We start from the raw sequence: 17,759 nt of genomic DNA, 5'->3' as shown, positions 1-17,759 counted from the left end.
TCAGAGAGGGGATTATTAGGAGGCCATGATTGGTAAGGGCCAATGGGAAATTTGTCCGGGTTACACCCCTACTCTTTTCGAGAAACGCCCCGGGGTTTTTAATGACCACAGAGAGTCAGGACCTCGGTTTGACGTCTCATCTGAAGGACGGCGCCTGTTTACAGTATAGTGTCCCCGTCACTATACTGGGGCATTAGGACCCACACAGACCGCAGGGTGAGAGCGCCCCCTGCTGGCCCCACTCACACCTCTTCCAGCAGCAACCTGAGTTTTTCCCAGGAGTCTCCCCTCCAGGTACTGACCAGGCTCCCACCTGCTGAGCTCCAGTGGGGGGGGCTGCCAGTTGTGAGTTGCAGGGTGAGATGGCAATGCTAACCCTGACAGAGATATAATATCGAATAAATCCACAACACAAGTCATATTGATCTCCCTTCCTCCTTTATTTCTTATCTACACTCTGGTTTATCGATTTTTCCTCTTTTCCTCGTACGGAGACTCCTTTCCTCTGGATTCTCAACTTTAATTCCGTGTTTTTTTTTCCCCAGCTCCTTTCTTCTCTTCATTCGAGTCTGGCGAGGTGTCGGGCTCCCCCGAAACAATAGCTTGAGCAGTTTCTCTGCCATCTGCAAACATGAAGAAGAAGAATCATACATTCTGCTCTTCCTACGAATGATATCACTCCTGCTGCTGCTTACAACAGTAAAATCCCCCCTTCTGTTTATAGTACCGTAACGCAGGCGGCCACCAGCGCAGTGACGTCACCGCCCTCCCCTGTGATGGCAGGACCCACAGCCGCTGGGCTGGGGGGAGATCTCCCTTTAGCTCAACAGGCTGGGTCCCTGTTGAGTGACGCCGGAGGCCCCCTGGTACGAGCCCCCCCCCCCCCCCCAATGGTGGTGCGGGGCCGACCTGATGCGGCGGCAGGCGAGGGCGCCCGCCTGAATCCCGTAGCGGCGTTACATTGGTGTCAGCAGTGGGATGGGATAGCCCTTCGCCGAAGACGGCGGAGTCTGGACTTACCTAGAGGCTGCTCCTCTCCTCCTTCGCTCTCGTCTTCTGAGCTTTTGCTTCTCTCTTCTTCTCTTTCCCCACCACCTGCTTCAGCTGTGCCTTCTCCTCCTTTCTCAAGATTTTCCTCCTCTTCTCCTCCTCTTCTTCCAAACGTCTCCGCCTCTTCATCTCCTCCTTCTCCACGATTTTCCTCCTCCGCTGCTCCTGCTTCAGCTGCTCCTTCTCCTCCTTTTCCAAGATTTTCCGCCTCTTCTCCTCTTTCTCCAAAACACTCCTCCTCTGCGACTCCTCCTTTCCCACGATTTTCCTCCACTTCTCCACCTCTTTTTCCAAAACTCTCCTCCTCTCCCTCTCCTCCTTTTCCGCGATTTTCCTCCTCTCCTCCTCCTGCTTCCTCTGCTTCTTTTCCTCCTTTTCCGCGATTTTCCTCCTCTCCTCCTCCTGCTTCCTCTGCTTCTTTTCCTCTTTTTCCAGGATTCTCCTCCTCTCCTCCTCCTCCTGTTCCAAAGCTCTCCTCCTCTCCATCTTCTCCTTCAGCTGTTGCTTCTCCGAGACTCTCCTCCTTTCCTCCTCCTCCTCCAGCCGTTTCTTTTCCTCCTTTTTACAGACTCTCCTCCTCTCTTTCTCCTCCTCCGCCTCTTTCTTCTTCTGCTTCCTCAACAGCGTCATCCTCTCCCTCTCCTCCTTGGCTTGTTTCCTCTCCTGCTCTTCCCAAACCCTCCTCCTCTCCTTCTCCTCCTCTGCCCGTTTCTGATTCTCCTCCTCCAGCCAGTTCCTCCTCTCCTCCTCCTGAGCTCGCCTCCACGCCTCCCTCGCCTTCTGCCTCCTCTCCTCCTCCTGCTGCAGGCGTTTCTCCATCCCCCGAGCGAAGGCCTTCCAGCTCCTCCGCTCCTTCTCCTCCTGTCTCCCCTCCTGCTTCTGCTGCTCCCTCCTGTTCTCCTCCGCCTCCCGGGCGCGCCTCCTCTCCTCCTTGTCCACTGTCCTCCTCATCGCGTTTGCCGCCTTGGTGCGTTTCCTCTGCTGCTTCTCCTCAGTCTTCCTCCTCTGCTCCTCCTCCTTCTCCCGTCTCCTCTTCTCCTCCTCCAGCGCCTTCCTCCTGGCCTCCTCCTCCTTCGCCCATTTCCTCTGCTGTTTCTCAAACACCTTCCTCCTCACCTCCTGCACCTTCCTCCTCTCCTCCTCCAGCTTCCTCCTCTCCTTCTCCTCCTGCGCCTCCCGTCTCTGTTCCATCAACCTCCCTTCCCACTTCTGCCTACTCTCCTCATCCCACTCCTGGGTGTTCAAGGACCCGTGCCTTCTCTTCAGCTCTGTAGAGTCACTCTCATCCTCATCGACCCCAGAACAGCACAGCATCCTGGTGAAGGAACGGGAGGAGCTGACCTGCTGAGAGAGAGAGGAGTTACTACAGACACACTGACTGGACACTCCAGTACATGAACACTGCACTGAGAGAGAGAGGGGTTACTACAGACACACTGACTAGACACTCCAGTACATGAACACTGCACTGAGAGAGAGAGAGGGGTTAATACAGACACACTGACTGGACACTCCAGTACATTAACACTGCACTGAGAGAGAGAGGGGTTCATACAGACACACTGACTGGACAATCCAGTACATTAACACTGTACTGACAGAGAGAGAGGGGGGTTCATACAGACACAATGACTGGACACTCCAGTACATTAACACTGCACTGAGAGAGAGGGGGGTTCATACAGACACACTGACAGGACACTCCAGTATATTAACACTGCACTGAGAGAGAGAGAGAGGGGTTCATACAGACACAATGACAGGACACTCCAGTACATGAACACTGCACTGAGAGAGAGAGGGGTTCATACAGACACACTGACTGGACACTCCAGTACATGAACACTGCACTGAGAGAGAGAGAAAGGTTCATACAGACACACTGACTGGACACTCCAGTAAAGGTTCACTCCTCACCTCTCCTGGAGTCTCAGGAGCTACAGCTACAGGAGGCTTGTCTCCAGGGCGTGGATCCTCCTGCCTCCCCTGCCCCTTCTTCCTCTTCCTCTTAGTCTTCTTCACCTCAGCCTTCTCCTGGGAGGTGATGGGAGGGAGGCGAGGGAGGGGTCTGGGGACAGGCAGCTGGCTGGACAGTGGGGCAGTGACCTGGGGCGGGTCAGCGTCAGGATGGGAAGAGGCGGACACGTTGTCCTCTTCGTCTTTGTCAGGGTCCACTTGGAAAGCACGGCCCTCCGCACCTGGACACTGAAGACAGACACAGGACTTTGCTGCTGGGGACAGTTCTTGACTTCTTATTTTTAATATACCCTCAGTATACAGCATTGCGGCTTTAATAAGGTCCTGTACAGGTGAGTCTGTACAGTGTGTCCAATAAGAGTCTGTACAGGTGAGTCTATACAGTGTGTCCAATAAGAGTCTGTACAGGTGAGTCTGTACAGTGTGTCCAATAAGAGTCTGTACAGGTGAGTCTATACAGTGTGTCCAATAAGAGTCTGTACAGGTGAGTCTATATAGTGTGTCCAATAAGAGTCTGTACAGGTGAGTCTATACAGTGTGTCCAATAAGAGTCTGTACAGGTGAGTCTATATAGTGTGTCCAATAAGAGTCTGTACAGGTGAGTCTATACAGTGTGTCCAATAAGAGTCTGTACAGGTGAGTTTGTACGGTGTGTCCAATAAGAGTCTGTACAGGTGAGTTTGTACAGTGTGTCCAATAAGAGTCTGTACAGGTGAGTCTATACAGTGTGTCCAATAAGAGTCTGTACAGGTGAGTCTGTACAGTGTGTCCAATAAGAGTCTGTACAGGTGAGTCTATACAGTGTGTCCAATAAGAGTCTGTACAGGTGAGTCTGTACAGTGTGTCCAATAAGAGTCTGTACAGGTGAGTCTATACAGTGTGTCCAATAAGAGTCTGTACAGGTGAGTCTGTACAGTGTGTCCAATAAGAGTCTGTACAGGTGAGTCTATACAGTGTGTCCAATAAGAGTCTGTACAGGTGAGTCTATACAGTGTGTCCAATAAGAGTCTGTACAGGTGAGTCTATACAGTGTGTCCAATAAGAGTCTGTACAGGTGAGTCTATATAGTGTGTCCAATAAGAGTCTGTACAGGTGAGTCTATACAGTGTGTCCAATAAGAGTCTGTACAGGTGAGTCTATACAGTGTGTCCAATAAGAGTCTGTACAGGTGAGTCTATACAGTGTGTCCAATAAGAGTCTGTACAGGTGAGTTTGTACGGTGTGTCCAATAAGAGTCTGTACAGGTGAGTTTGTACAGTGTGTCCAATAAGAGTCTGTACAGGTGAGTCTATACAGTGTGTCCAATAAGAGTCTGTACAGGTGAGTCTATACAGTGTGTCCAATAAGAGTCTGTACAGGTGAGTCTATACAGTGTGTCCAATAAGAGTCTGTACAGGTGAGTTTGTACAGTGTATCCAATAAGAGTCTGTACAGGTGAGTTTGTACAGTGTGTCCAATAAGAGTCTGTACAGGTGAGTCTATACAGTGTGTCCAATAAGAATCTGTACAGGTGAGTCTATATAGTGTGTCCAATAAGAGTCTGTACAGGTGAGTCTATACAGTCTGTACAGGTCTATTTATATAGTGAGTCCTAATAAGAGTCCAGATGAGACTATACAGTGTGTCCAATAAGAGTCTGTACAGGTGAGTCTATACAGTGTGTCCAATAAGAGCCTGTCCAAATGAGACTATAGAGTGTGTCCAATAAGAGTCTGTACAGGTGAGTCTGTACAGTGTGTCCAGTAAGCGTCTGTCCAGATGAGACTATACAGTGTGTCCTAATAAGAGTCTGTCCAGGTGAGACTATACAGTGTGTCCAGTAAGCGTCTGTCCAGATGAGACTATACAGTGTGTCCAATAAGAGTCTGTACAGGTGACCCACACAAGGAGAGAGGTTCTGTTTTCTTCTCACCTGTCTCTGAGTCTCAGGAACTCCCAAGTTCCTCAAAGGAGGGGGCTCCTCCGGGGGTTGATGGCAGTAGCATGGCACAGTCAGGGGGTTCCCTGAGCTCAGCAGGGTCACAGGCGATTGAGGAGGGAGGGCCCAGGGGCGCGGAGGTCCAGGAGAGGGAGGGGTGGACAGCTCGGTTTCTTTAACAGGCTCGCCCAGCTGGATCGTGCGTCTCCTGAGCTGTGGAGACTGAAGACACACAGAAGAGTCTGTCCAGATGAGACTATACAGTGTGTCCAATAAGACTCTGTACAGGTGAGACTATATAGTGTGTCCAATAAGAGTCTGTACAGGTGAGTCTATACAGTGTGTCTAATAAGACTCTGTACAGGTCTGTTTATATAGTGAGTCCAAATAAGAGTCCAGATGAGACTATACAGTGTGTCCAATAAGAATCTATCCAGATGAGACTATACAGTGTGTCCAATAAGACTCTGTACAGGTGAGTCTATACAGTGTGTCCAATAAGAGTCTGTACAGGTGAGTCTATACAGTGTGTCCAATAAGACTCTGTACAGATGAGACTATACAGTGTGTCCAATAAGACTCTGTACAGGTCTGTTTATATAGTGAGCCCTAATAAGAGTCTCTCCAGATGAGACTATACAGTGTGTCCAATAAGACTCTGTACAGGTGAGTCTATACAGTGTGTCCAATAAGAGTCTGTACAGGTGAGTCTATACAGTGTGTCCAATAAGAGCCTGTACAGGTCTGTTTATATAGTGAGCCCTAACAGGTCACTATATAAACAGGTCAGACTGTCCTAAGACTGCTACAGAGAGGAAAAACTGAACCTGCGATTCACAGACCTCGGCCACAGCGTCTCCCAGGTACTTCTGCAGGATGAGGTCGAGCTCGGCCGCAGCCTGGCGGAAGCACTCGTCCACCTCGGAGAAGTCACACTGGGCCTTCATGTTCTCGAAGTAGGACTTCAGTGTCTCCTTCGCCTCCTCGTAGTCGTCCTGCTTCATGATTCCTGCGCCCTGCAGCGGAACGAGGGGGGAAGGGAGGATCAGGCAAAGCTGTCCTGACCCCAGGTCCGGGGGGTGCTGTCAAACCACACACCCCCCCCCCCGTTATCAGAGCTTCGCCGTTTCAATTTTGGGATTGGGTTCAAGTTTCTGATCATCTCCACCCTGAAACCCCACTAACTCAGTACCCACTCCTGTACCAGAGAGGGAGAACAAGCACAGTGAACCATCAGCATATCTCAAAAATGCTCCACAGCGCAAGGCAGGGGGACAAGGGGTGGAACTGTGGTGTCTCTCTGACATAATTACCAGTAGAGAGCCAAGGGTCACCCCACTCTTGAGAGAGCCAATAGAGAGAGGGGGAAGGTCACCCCACTGTTAAAAGAGCCAATAGAGAGAGGGGGAGGGTCACCCCACTGTTGAGAGAGCCAATAGAGAGAGGGGGAGGGTCACCCCACTGTTGAGAGAGCCAATAGAGAGACGGGGAGGGTCACCCCACTGTTGAGAGAGCCAATAGAGAGAGGGGGAGGGTCACCCCACTGTTAAAAGAGCCAATAGAGAGAGGGGGAGGGTCACCCCACTGTTGAGAGAGCCAATAGAGAGAGGGGGAGGGTCAGCCCACTGTTAATAGAGCTAATAGAGAGAGGGGGAGGGTCACCCCACTGTTGAGAGAGCCAATAGAGAGAGGAGGAGTCACCCCACTGTTAATAGAGCCAATAGAGAGAGGGGGAAGGTCACCCCACTGTTGAGAGAGCCAATAGAGAGAGGGGGAGGGTCAGCCCACTGTTGAGAGAGCCAATAGAGAGAGGGGGAGGGTCAGCCCACTGTTGAGAGAGCCAATAGAGAGAGGGGGAGGGTCACCCCACTGTTGAGAGAGCCAATAGAGAGAGGGGGAGGGTCACCTGACTGTTAATAGAGCCAATAGAGAGAGGAGGAGTCACCCCACTGTTAATAGAGCCAATAGAGAGAGGGGGAGGGTCACCCCACTGTTGAGAGAGCCAATAGAGAGAGGGGGAGGGTCAGCCCACTGTTGAGAGAGCCAATAGAGAGAGGGGGAGGGTCACCCCACTGTTGAGAGAGCCAATAGAGAGAGGGGGAGGGTCACCTGACTGTTAATAGAGCCAATAGAGAGAGGAGGAGTCACCCCACTGTTGAGAGAGCCAATAGAGAGAGGGGGAGGGTCACCCCACTGTTGAGAGAGCCAATAGAGAGAGGGGGAGAGGTCACCCCACTGTTGAGAGAGCCAATAGAGAGAGGGGGAGGGTCACCCCACTGTTGAGAGAGCCAATAGAGAGAGGGGGAGGGTCACCCCACTGTTGAGAGAGCCAATAGAGAGAGGGGGAGTCACCCCAATAGAGGGGGGTGTCACCGTGCTGTTGCCATCGATGACCAAGAGTCTCACCACCCGCTGTATGATGCCCCCTAGTGGTGACCTGCAAGCGGTGCGTCTTTCACCCACCCACTTGAAATCACAATAACCGAGAGGGGGTGATCTTGGAAAGCTGAGGGGGACAGGAGTGTCAGCCCAGCCCCTGTGTACCGCAGCGCGAGCAAGGTGGGGGGGTTCCAGGGACTCACCGATCCCTCCGATCCAAACTCGGCCAGGACCTCGTCGTACAACTCCAGGCAGTCCAGCTGGACAGAGGACATGGCGTTCTGAGCCCAGGTGCGCACCTGGCCCTCCTCCGCCTGGAGCAACCCCTCCATCTCGACCCGCACTCCTTCCCTGAGCCGCCACAGGGCCGTCTGGGCAGTGCTGGGGCCAGGGGGTGTGCGAGGGGGCACGCGAGGGCGTACGGGGGTGTCCAAGGAGGAGGTCCGCGCCCTGTCCCTCTGGAGATCCCTCTCCGGGCCTTTCGGCCTGTCCACCGGCTGGGTCTCGGGCTCCTGCCGGGCGGTTGGTTGGCTGGCCTGAGGGGACAGGGGCGCAGAGAGAGGGCAATGAGGAGGACAGACAGAGGACCTTCTCGAGGAGGACAAGCTCTGGTCTCCCGGCAATCCCAGTCCCCCCCATCATTACAGCTGAGAGCAAACGTTTCGACAGATGTCGCAGACACGTCAGGCTCACGGACTCACAGCTCTCGGCTGCCTGGGGCGAGAGGCGGGGGGAGTCTGGTCCCTCTCCCTCCGACAGTCCGCAATCGTCTCCTGATGGATCTGCAGGAGGAGAGATACTGTCCCATCAGATGACAGCAGCAGACCTGACCCAACCCCACCTCCCCTTTCACACACACACACCCACACACAGAGGCATGACTGTGTCCCCTTCATCATCACCTCCACCATCACAACCCCCACTGTCTTCATCACCTTCATCACAACCTGCACCATCACAAGATCCACTATCTTCATCATCATCATCATCATCTGCACCATCACAACCCCCACTGTCTTCATCACCATCATCATCATCTGCACCATCACAACCCCCACTGTCTTCATCACCACCATCATCACCTGCAGCATCACAAGCTCCACTATTCATCATAATCACCTCCACCATCACAACCCCCACTGTCTTCATCACCATCATCACCACCTGCACCATCACAAGCTCCACTATCTTCATCATAATCACCTCCACCATCACAACCCCCACTATCTTCATCACCATCATCACTACCTGCACCATCACAAGCTCCACTATCTTCATCATGATCACCTCCACCATCCCAATCTCTACTATCTGTATCACCATCATCACTGCACCATCACAATCTCTACTATCTTCATCATCATCACCTCCACCATCACAACCCCACTATCTTCATCACCATCATCATCATCTGCATCATCACAAGCTCCACTATCTTCATCATCATCACCTCCACCATCACAACCCCCACTATCTTCATCACCATCATCACCACCTCCACCATCTTCATTATCATCACCTGCACCATCACAACCCCCACTACCTTCATCACCGTCATCATCACCTGCACCATCACATCCCCCACTATCTTCATCATCATCACCTGCAGCATCCCAATCCCCACTATCTTCATCACCATCACCTCCACCGTCCCAATCTCTACTATCTTCATCGCCATCATCACCACCTGCAGCATCACAAGCTCCACTATCTTCATCACCATTCTAAAAACCGATCAACTCCACTCACTTCATTGTGACCACCATTATGTCCACCATCATCAGCAGCAGCTTCTTCATCAAGACCATCCCCCTCAAGACCACCACTATCATCTGCATCCCCATCATCATCCTGAGCAGAAACCACTGGATGTCTTACTCTGGAAGAGTCTTGGCTCACAGCCTCAGCGTTGGTCGCCCCTCTCCGGCCTTTCAGGGTCACGCCCGTCTCTGTCGAGACCTGTCAGCAAGTCGACTACTTTAGTCTCACCAGCAGAAGCCGACCAAGTTTATGTGTCTCAGGACGGGGTTATTTTTAGTCAAACAGTATCAAACACTTGGGAAAGAGCATTGAAAACTGAGCAGGGCAGCAGGAGGCACGTCTTTACATAGAGGGTTGCGGGGGTGTGGAACGAGCAGTCGAATCATGTTGTTGAAGCCGATATCCTGGCTTATCTCATGAGGCCCCACGGTCAGGACAGGGAGGCACTGCTGTACACAGAGGGTGGTGGGGGTGTGGAACAAGCCACCCCACCATGTTATTGAAGCCAAGACTCACGTTTCTCTGGGATCTGCCCCAGGCCTCGGTGCAACTCCCCACTCTCAGCCTGGCCAGCTCATTCTCATCTTGAGCGAGTCTCTCCCGGCGGCGCTGGGGAGGAGGAAACAGAGTTGCCAGCCAGTCACACAAACACATCTTCGTCATAATCATCATCATCATCATCATCATGGCCTAAGATGACCCTACATGACAGTCGTCCTCGATCTAGAAGCAGTGTCCAGCCCTCAGCTATCCGGCTTCATGATCCCCCAACATCCCAACTGAGACCTGTTGATGGGCCAGTTCTCCCAGACCAGGAGTCTCAAGCCCCATTCCAGTCCCTAGAGAGCCAGGTGCATCTCCAGGTTTTCTTTCGAACTGGGGCTAGCCAATTAACCAATTAAGCTCATTATCTTCTTAAGTAAGATGTGGAAATAACGTGTTCAATGATATCTTTTATCTGCTGACGACTCCAAAAGCTTCAAGGCACAGATAAATATTGTAGCCCTGTGAAAAGGTCGTTTTTGTTGAATTAAAAAAAAAAAAATAGATACACTTTGGAACAGAGATCTTGGGTGGACAGAAAACCAGGAGACGGACCAGATCCTCTAAGAATGAGAGTTTGAGAGCCCCCCTGTCTCACACACACACACCCTCTCACGCCTAATAATAATAATAATAATAATAATAATAATAATGCAGACTCACTGTTCTTGGGGACTTTCGTCTGGCTCCACAACCTGCATCGGCTGAGTCTCCTGCTACCTCCATCCTGATCTGGGGATGTCAGACACAGTTCTGTTACAGACAGGGGCTGGACCAGACTCACAAGCGCACACACACAGCCTCAGACACACACACTTCCACATACTGACACACGCGCAGATCCCCACAGGGAGAGTCTTTCTCTTCCCCAAGAGAGGACGGCAGAGCCCCCGCTACAGCGGTGGGCTGTCACTTCAGGAGGAGGAGGAGGAGGAAGAGGAGGAGGCACAATATGTAGAAGACCAGCAGTGGACTCACAGCTCTCTGGGCTTGGGACCTGACTCTCGAACCCGTCTCCAGTCTCTGGACATCTTCCCCACTCGCCGCTGTTGACATCTGTGGACAGGGCAGTCCCGTTGGACGAACGAGTTCGACCAGACTTCACTCTCACAGTCAATCAATCAATCAATCAATCAATTAATCAATTAATCAATCAATCAATTGTTTCTTATATTGTGCCTTTTAATCCAGAGCATCTAGAAAACTAGAGTCTAAGTATGTTATGCTGTAGATTCTGAAGTAACTGCTTGGATAATCCAACTACCATTGTTGTTACTGCTGCTACTGCTACTATTCCTACTACAACCATTACATCAGATTATTATCCTTATTCTGAGACTAATACTCCTGCTACTATACTGCTGGCATTACTACTAATAGTGATAAAAACAGGGCACTCACAGCTCTCTGGACTTTGGTCCGGACTCTAAAAAGTGGCTCCATTCGCAAGCGGCTCTGGACCTCAACACCTGTTGATGGGTCACTTCTGTCAGACACAGCAGTGGAGCCCAAGCCCACCTACACACACATTCAAACACACTGACAGATATACACCCACACACATTAAAAGTAGCTCTATCATCACTAATTCTCAAATGAATACTAGTATTATTAGTAAAACTACCAGATTTACTCTTAGTAAAATTAACATGAATACTAGCAATAAATTAAAACTATTAGTAGTGCTATCTTCATTAATACTCACATAGACACAGAGACACTTCACATACTCACAGACACACACACTCACACACATCCCACACTTACAAACACCCACACACACACACATATCCACACACTCACAGACACCACATACGCTAATTGTGATAAAAACACAGCACTCACAGATTTCTGTTAATTGGTCTGGACTCTAGAAAGTTCTAAAGTGCTCTAGAAATTCACAAGTGACTCTGGGCCTCAACACCTGTTGATGGGTCACTTCTGTCAGACAAAGCAGTGGAGTCCAAGCCCAGCTACACACACATAACCTACACACTCACACACATGATCACACACACACTCAGACCCATTCACACGCAGACAGTACACACACTCAGAGAGATATACACCCACACGCTCACAGACACCACACACACGTATACACACAGACGCTCACACACATACTCGCACCCATTCACAGACACACACATAGACACTACTAGTACTTACAGACCCACACCCCCACACACTGATAGACACCACACACTTGCAGACACACACCCACGCACTAACAGACAAATCACACCTACACAGTGACATATCACACTAACAGACACACATTCACACACTGACAAACACCATACACTCACAGACACACTCCACATACACTCATAACTACAAATACACTATAACTAAACCCTAACACAAATACCACTCATATTACAATAGTAAAACTATCACTAAGACTTACACTACCATCATCATAAAACTGACATAAACTACTACTAAACTACTTAAACTATTAATAACAGTAATGCTATCACTAAAACTAACATGACTACTAGTGTAAATAATCTACCAGTAACTCTAAAATTATCACTAATATTAACATGAATACCAGCATTAAAACTATCAGTAGGGCTATCATCATTACTACTCACATGAACACGAGCATTAATATTAAAACTACCGATTGTACTCTCACTAATAATCACACGAAGACACTAGTACCAGTGGCTGTCCGTGACGTCACACCGCTCTTTGTGACGCAGGCGAGACACCTCCGTCGCCATGGTTACCATACTTATGATTTATAAACAGTGGGAAAATGCATTTAAACTGTTACTTACACCCATTTATCAACTTGGAATATAATTTTCTAGCTCTAGAATACAATTCCGAAATAATAATAATAATAATAATAAAAAAATTGAATAATCATTCTTTAATTTCGGAATGAATATTATCCATACTAAACGTACTATGGTAACTGATCGATACAGGCAGTTTCCTAGATATTTCAAACAGGGTCAAGAACGGGGGAAGGAGTCAGTACTCACCAATCGGTGACGTGAATCGATTATTCTACGGTTCTCCGGTTGAATGAATTGATTCGTCGGTAGATAAGTGATCGATAACTCTGCTCCGGGCGCTCCGCGCACCTCCCCGCGGTCTCGCCGTCTGATCCCGGCGTTCTGGCTGCCGTCTGTGACGTCACAGAGCTCCATCTGACGGAGCGGAGTGCGTCACCGCCGGAGGAGACTCCTGACCCTAATTGGGATGGGGGGGGGTTTCTTACAGATATAACATCTCCAAAAATAAAAATAAAAACCTACCGGGCGTGTGAGGAGAGGCGGTTCATAACCGCTGGAGAAGGAGAGCGAGGAGCCGAGGAATGAAATTAATTCAACAGAAAAAAAAAAACTAGTCGACTTCACAGACTAAATAAAACGTTGTATAGCGTCCTCCCGCAGAGCAGGAGAGACTGTCCCGGTAAATCAGCGCTTTTACGCGTTAAGACACAGATTACAAACCCCTGGGATCAGCCCTGGTTTGATTTCCACCCGAGCCCCTCAGTTCCTCACCCGTTTCGGCGATTTAAGTAACTATACGCTGTTTAAAGAGGTTTGGGTGTCGCGCCAAAATCCCGAACGCAAATAAAAGCCGTTTTTCTTCCCAGAACTCCTAGCTTGGTCACCTGCTTCTGCTTCTAGATCACACTTTTAGATATGATATATCAGTCTTTATATTGTTACATATTAGATATCATTCTAGATGTTATCCGCCTTGCGGCTGGGCAGAGGCAACATCGACGGTGACCTGTTTCTGGCCTGAACACGTCTACAGATCTACTGCGACATCGGTTCTCTTTCTTTTCCCCGTTTACAACCGTTTTGGGGGGCAATATACGCCAGGGACCCGTGCAATACATTTATATTTATATCTATATTTATATTCATATGGGCAAAACGATTTTTCTGCGTACTGTTCTGTTCTGGTTTGCACTTTGTGTGTCCTGGTCTGTGAGTAGTGCACCCCTCACTGTACTGATTGAACTGTATTATTATTATTATTATTATTATTATTATTATTATTATTATTATTATTATTATTATTATTATTGTTGTATAATTCGTTACACTGTGGCTGTGTTGTCTGTGTTAAGCTGCTGTTGCACTGCAATTTCCCTCACGGGATCAATAAAGTATCTATATATTTTGTTATTTCTATCATATGATTATAAGGTGATTCCCGAGATGCATTGTGGACGCCAATCGGGAGAGAGAGAGAGACACTTAGCGTGTGTAACGCCCACGTGTTTTATGTCCTATAATTAATAATAATAATTGCTTACACTTATATAGCGCTTTTCTGGACACTCCACTCAAAGCGCTTTACAGGTCATGGGGAATCCCACTACCGCCACCAATGTGCAGCCCCAACCTGGATGATGCGACAGCAGCCATAGTGCACCAGAACGCTGCCCACACAGCAGCTCTCAGTGGGGAGGAGAGCAGAGGGATGAAGCCAGTTCTGAGAGGGGGGTTATTAGGAGGTCATGATGGGTAAGGGCCAATGGGAAATTTGGCCAGGACACTGGGGTAACACCCCTACTCTTTTCGAGAAACGCCTTGGGATTGTTAATGACCACAGAGAGTCAGGACCTCGGTTTTACGGCTCATCCGAAGGACGGCGGCTGTTTACAGTCCAGTGTCCCCCATCACTATACTGGGGCATCAGGACCCACACAGACCGCAGGGTGAGAGCGCCCCCTGCTGGCCCCACTAACACCTCTCCCAGCAGCAACCTTAGTTTTTCCCAGGAGTCTCCCCTCCAGGTACTGACCAGGCTCCCACCTGCTGAGCTCCAGTGGGGGGGGCTGCCAGCTGGGAACTGCAGGGTGAGATGGCTGCTGGCCATATCAGGCCATATCAGGCCATATAAGGAAATAAAATCGCAGACCTCTACCTGGTGTGCCTGGGCGTCCCCTTTGACACAACGCAGAGGAAGCCGTCCGCGACACTTCATACGATACTTCTCTCTTGTGGTCGTAAAGCGTTTTGATTTCAACCGATCAATACTTTAAAGCTTTCATCCATACGCGTAGGCCTAGCGCTGCTGGGCAGGCGAGCCTGAGTCCCGAAAACGTCTTAAGTTAAAAAAACAACAACCCGTCTGTTTAAACATATCATATCTTTTTAAAAGGGCAAAGGCTTTGAGTGTCGCGCTAGAGTCTCGAACCGTTTTCTTCCAAGAAATCATACATTTGTCGCAGCCTCCACACTATACGTCTCTCACGTGGAAGAAAAGCGTTTTGAGTTAAACCGAACAATATAGCAGAGGAACGCGTAATAGGTATAATAATAATAATAACATCACTTTATTAACCCTATACAATTTCTTGCATGAGGAACTTGTCTTGTCGCAGACCCCAGCTGGCTCTCCAGGAGACACACAGACAGGGAGAGAGAAGCTGGGGGTCAGAGCGCAGGGTCAGCCATTGTACAGCGCCCCTGGAGCAGCTGGGGTTCAGGGCCTCGCTCAGGGGGGCCCTAACGGAGTAAGATTCCTCTGCCGGCCGCGGGATTTGAACCGGCAAACCCTTCCAGCCCCAGGCGCAGATCCTGAGCCTCAGAGCCACCGGCTCCATCTGTATATTCCCTGCTGAAAAGAGGAGGGAGACACAACACAACTTGTTTTTCTCTTTTCAGCAGGGAATAAACCTATTACTTGTTCCGTTGCAGAGACGCATGCTGACGCAGCTCCCCCCCACCTGAATATATTCAAGATTTCATCGATACACTTTCGATTAACCTAATGCTCTCCTGAACAACTATCCGAAAGAAGCCGCAGCTCAGGTGTTAAGAGAGATTTGAAATCGGATCGGTGGATTTAAGAGTCCAGACTGACTGCGAACCGACAGCTGACGCAAGTCTTTTATAGACCCGTCTTGATTTTCTCCGTGTCCCCGTGCCGTCATTGCCCTGCTAACGCTGCAGTCCAGCCGAGCCCGACACACGGTACCGTCCGGTTTCAGCCTCACAGACACGTCCGGACCCCCACCACTGAACGATCACCGATCAATAGCAATGCCAGCAGCCATATCACCCTGCAGCTCCCAGCTGGCAGCCCCCCCCCCCCACTGGAGCTCAGCAGGTGTGAGCCTGGTCAGTACCTGGAGAGGAGACCTCCTGGGAAAAACTAAGGTTGCTGCTGGGAGAGGTGTTAGTGGGGCCAGCAGGGGGCGCTCTCACCCTGTGGTCCACGTGGGTCCTAATGCCCCAGTATAGTGATGGGGGACACTAGACTGTAAACAGGCGCCGTCCTTCGGATGAGATGTAAAACCGAGGTCCTGACTCTCTGTGGTCATTAAACACCCCGGGGCATTTCTCAAAAAGAGTAGGGGTAGGGGTGTAACCCCGGCGTCCTGGCCAAATTTCCCATCGGCCCTTACCAATCATGGCCTCCTAATAACCCCCTCTCTCTGGTCTGGCTTCATCCCTCTGCTCTCCTCCCCACTGAGAGCTGGTGTGTGGGGAGCGTTCTGGCGCACTATGGCTGCCGTCGCATCATCCAGGTGGGGGCTGCACATTGGTGGCGGTAGTGGGATTCCCCCTGACCTGTAAAGCACTTTGAGTGGAGTGTCCAGGAAAGCGCTCTATAAGTGTAAGCAATTAATATTATTATTATTCGAACTCTGAGATAAAAGCTCTTGAGCTCCAGTTCATTTGTGAGAGGAGAAGACACTGAAAAAGTCGAGTGAAAGTGGATCTTGGCACCTGCGCCAGTGCTGTAGTGGTATCATACAGACGCCCATACAAATCCACCACAAGTTGGAAACACTGGAAGGCAACGTAAAATATTGCTCTGCCCCTTGCTAGATGTGTTACGCATTCCACTCGTGCCGCTCTCCCTTCTTGCATTCCCACGCGCACACCCGGTAAGACAAGCTCACGCCGCAAGTAACGCCAATCACCTTTCTCTCCCGTCTCTATTTTAGTTCTCCTTTTTCCTCACTTCCCCGCTCACTATTGCGGATTCTCCTAGAGCTCCCTAGTGCGCGGTTTTCCTCTGGCTTGTCTCAGGTTTTCGAACTCCTAGTATGTCTTTCGTTTTCTCTTTCGTCTAGTGATTTGGATTGCTGCTTCCCCATTTGCGCCTCCGTGTTTCGATTGTCTCGCCTGCTTCCCGGATTAGATTTTTGCCTAGTGATTTGGATTGTTGCTTCCTGTTCGCCACCCTGTGTACCGACTTACTCACCTGCCTCCTGGTTTTCATTTTTTGCCTTGCGATTCTGCTCAGTGTTTTCTCCACTCTAGAGTCCAGCATAGGATCCTATTGCTCTAGCAGCCCTCTCTAACAGATGAGGTGTGCACGTTTTCTTTCGATGTCCAATGCAACGTAAAGAGATCAAAGTGGATTCAAAAGCGATTCATTTTAAAAACGAATACAGTTAATGCTCTTTTCCGGGTTACGCCTGGTTTTTAAAAGGTCTATCGCGATTTTGCAATTTGGAGACGATGTCCCAGCAGGCGCCTCATCATATCTACTTTCTTTTTTTTTAAAGTCTATTTCGATTGTGAAATTGATGTACCAGCGGGTGCCTTCATATCCCCCACCTTCAGTCCCGCCTGTCGCTGCGAGAAAGTTAAAAACGCACAGGTGATCCGTCTTTCGTCAAAGGAATTGCCGGAGCAGCAGGACGCAGGGCACCATCCAGCAGCTGTAGACGGTGCTCGGGGAAGAGCTGATCCTGTTTTCAGCACAGGGAGCGAGAACGAGCTCAGTCCGGCTCCCAGCAGAATCCATTCTGGTTGGGTTACTGTCAGACTGGGTGTCTGTGGCTCTGTGGATCGCAACGTGGAAAAAACAATTGCTCACATTGTGCGACTTCCAGGACAGGAAGAGAAGATATCACTTAAAAAAAAAAAACAGAACTGAAGATTTGGATCCGGGGCCTCATACTTATCGAATTATTAAAATAATTATTATTAACATATCAGATTGTGTTTCTGCAACATTTCGTGCACAGCATTTCGTATTTATCCAACAATAAAAACAACAGTCACAAGGAGGGATTTACACGCAGTCTGGGGGTATTTTCCCCTTTTCTATTTTTGCCACTTTATATCGAACCTGTTATAACTCCCAAAAGTGCGCAGTCGCTCGTACTTAATTGAAAATGTACCAT

The 17,759-nt window shown here is 49.7% G+C and overlaps 2 protein-coding genes across 2 annotated transcripts in view; both read right to left on the bottom strand.

The window, feature by feature from the left end:
- LOC107076061 (zinc finger protein 271-like) overlaps positions 1–17,759 on the bottom strand; it is a 179,142-nt gene that overhangs the window by 127,022 nt on the left and 34,361 nt on the right. The window lies entirely within an intron of this gene.
- Positions 1,021–12,832, bottom strand: LOC138242630 (plectin-like). The gene is made up of 12 exons (XM_069198179.1): positions 12,628–12,832; positions 11,030–11,097; positions 10,607–10,684; positions 10,292–10,360; positions 9,602–9,694; positions 9,203–9,283; positions 8,026–8,106; positions 7,528–7,860; positions 5,788–5,961; positions 4,940–5,167; positions 2,968–3,255; positions 1,021–2,391 (listed from the first exon to the last, which is right to left on the bottom strand). The coding sequence occupies exons 2-12, from the start codon at positions 11,069–11,071 to the stop codon at positions 1,021–1,023; spliced, it is 2,838 nt and encodes a 945-aa protein (XP_069054280.1). The 5' UTR covers positions 11,072–11,097; positions 12,628–12,832.

The sequence above is a fragment of the Lepisosteus oculatus genome, chromosome 14 (assembly GCF_040954835.1).
Source record: "Lepisosteus oculatus isolate fLepOcu1 chromosome 14, fLepOcu1.hap2, whole genome shotgun sequence".
Classification (NCBI taxonomy): Eukaryota; Metazoa; Chordata; class Actinopteri; order Semionotiformes; family Lepisosteidae; genus Lepisosteus; species Lepisosteus oculatus.
The sequence above is the reverse complement of the archived record's forward strand: the minus strand, read 5'-3'. Positions and strand labels throughout refer to the sequence as shown.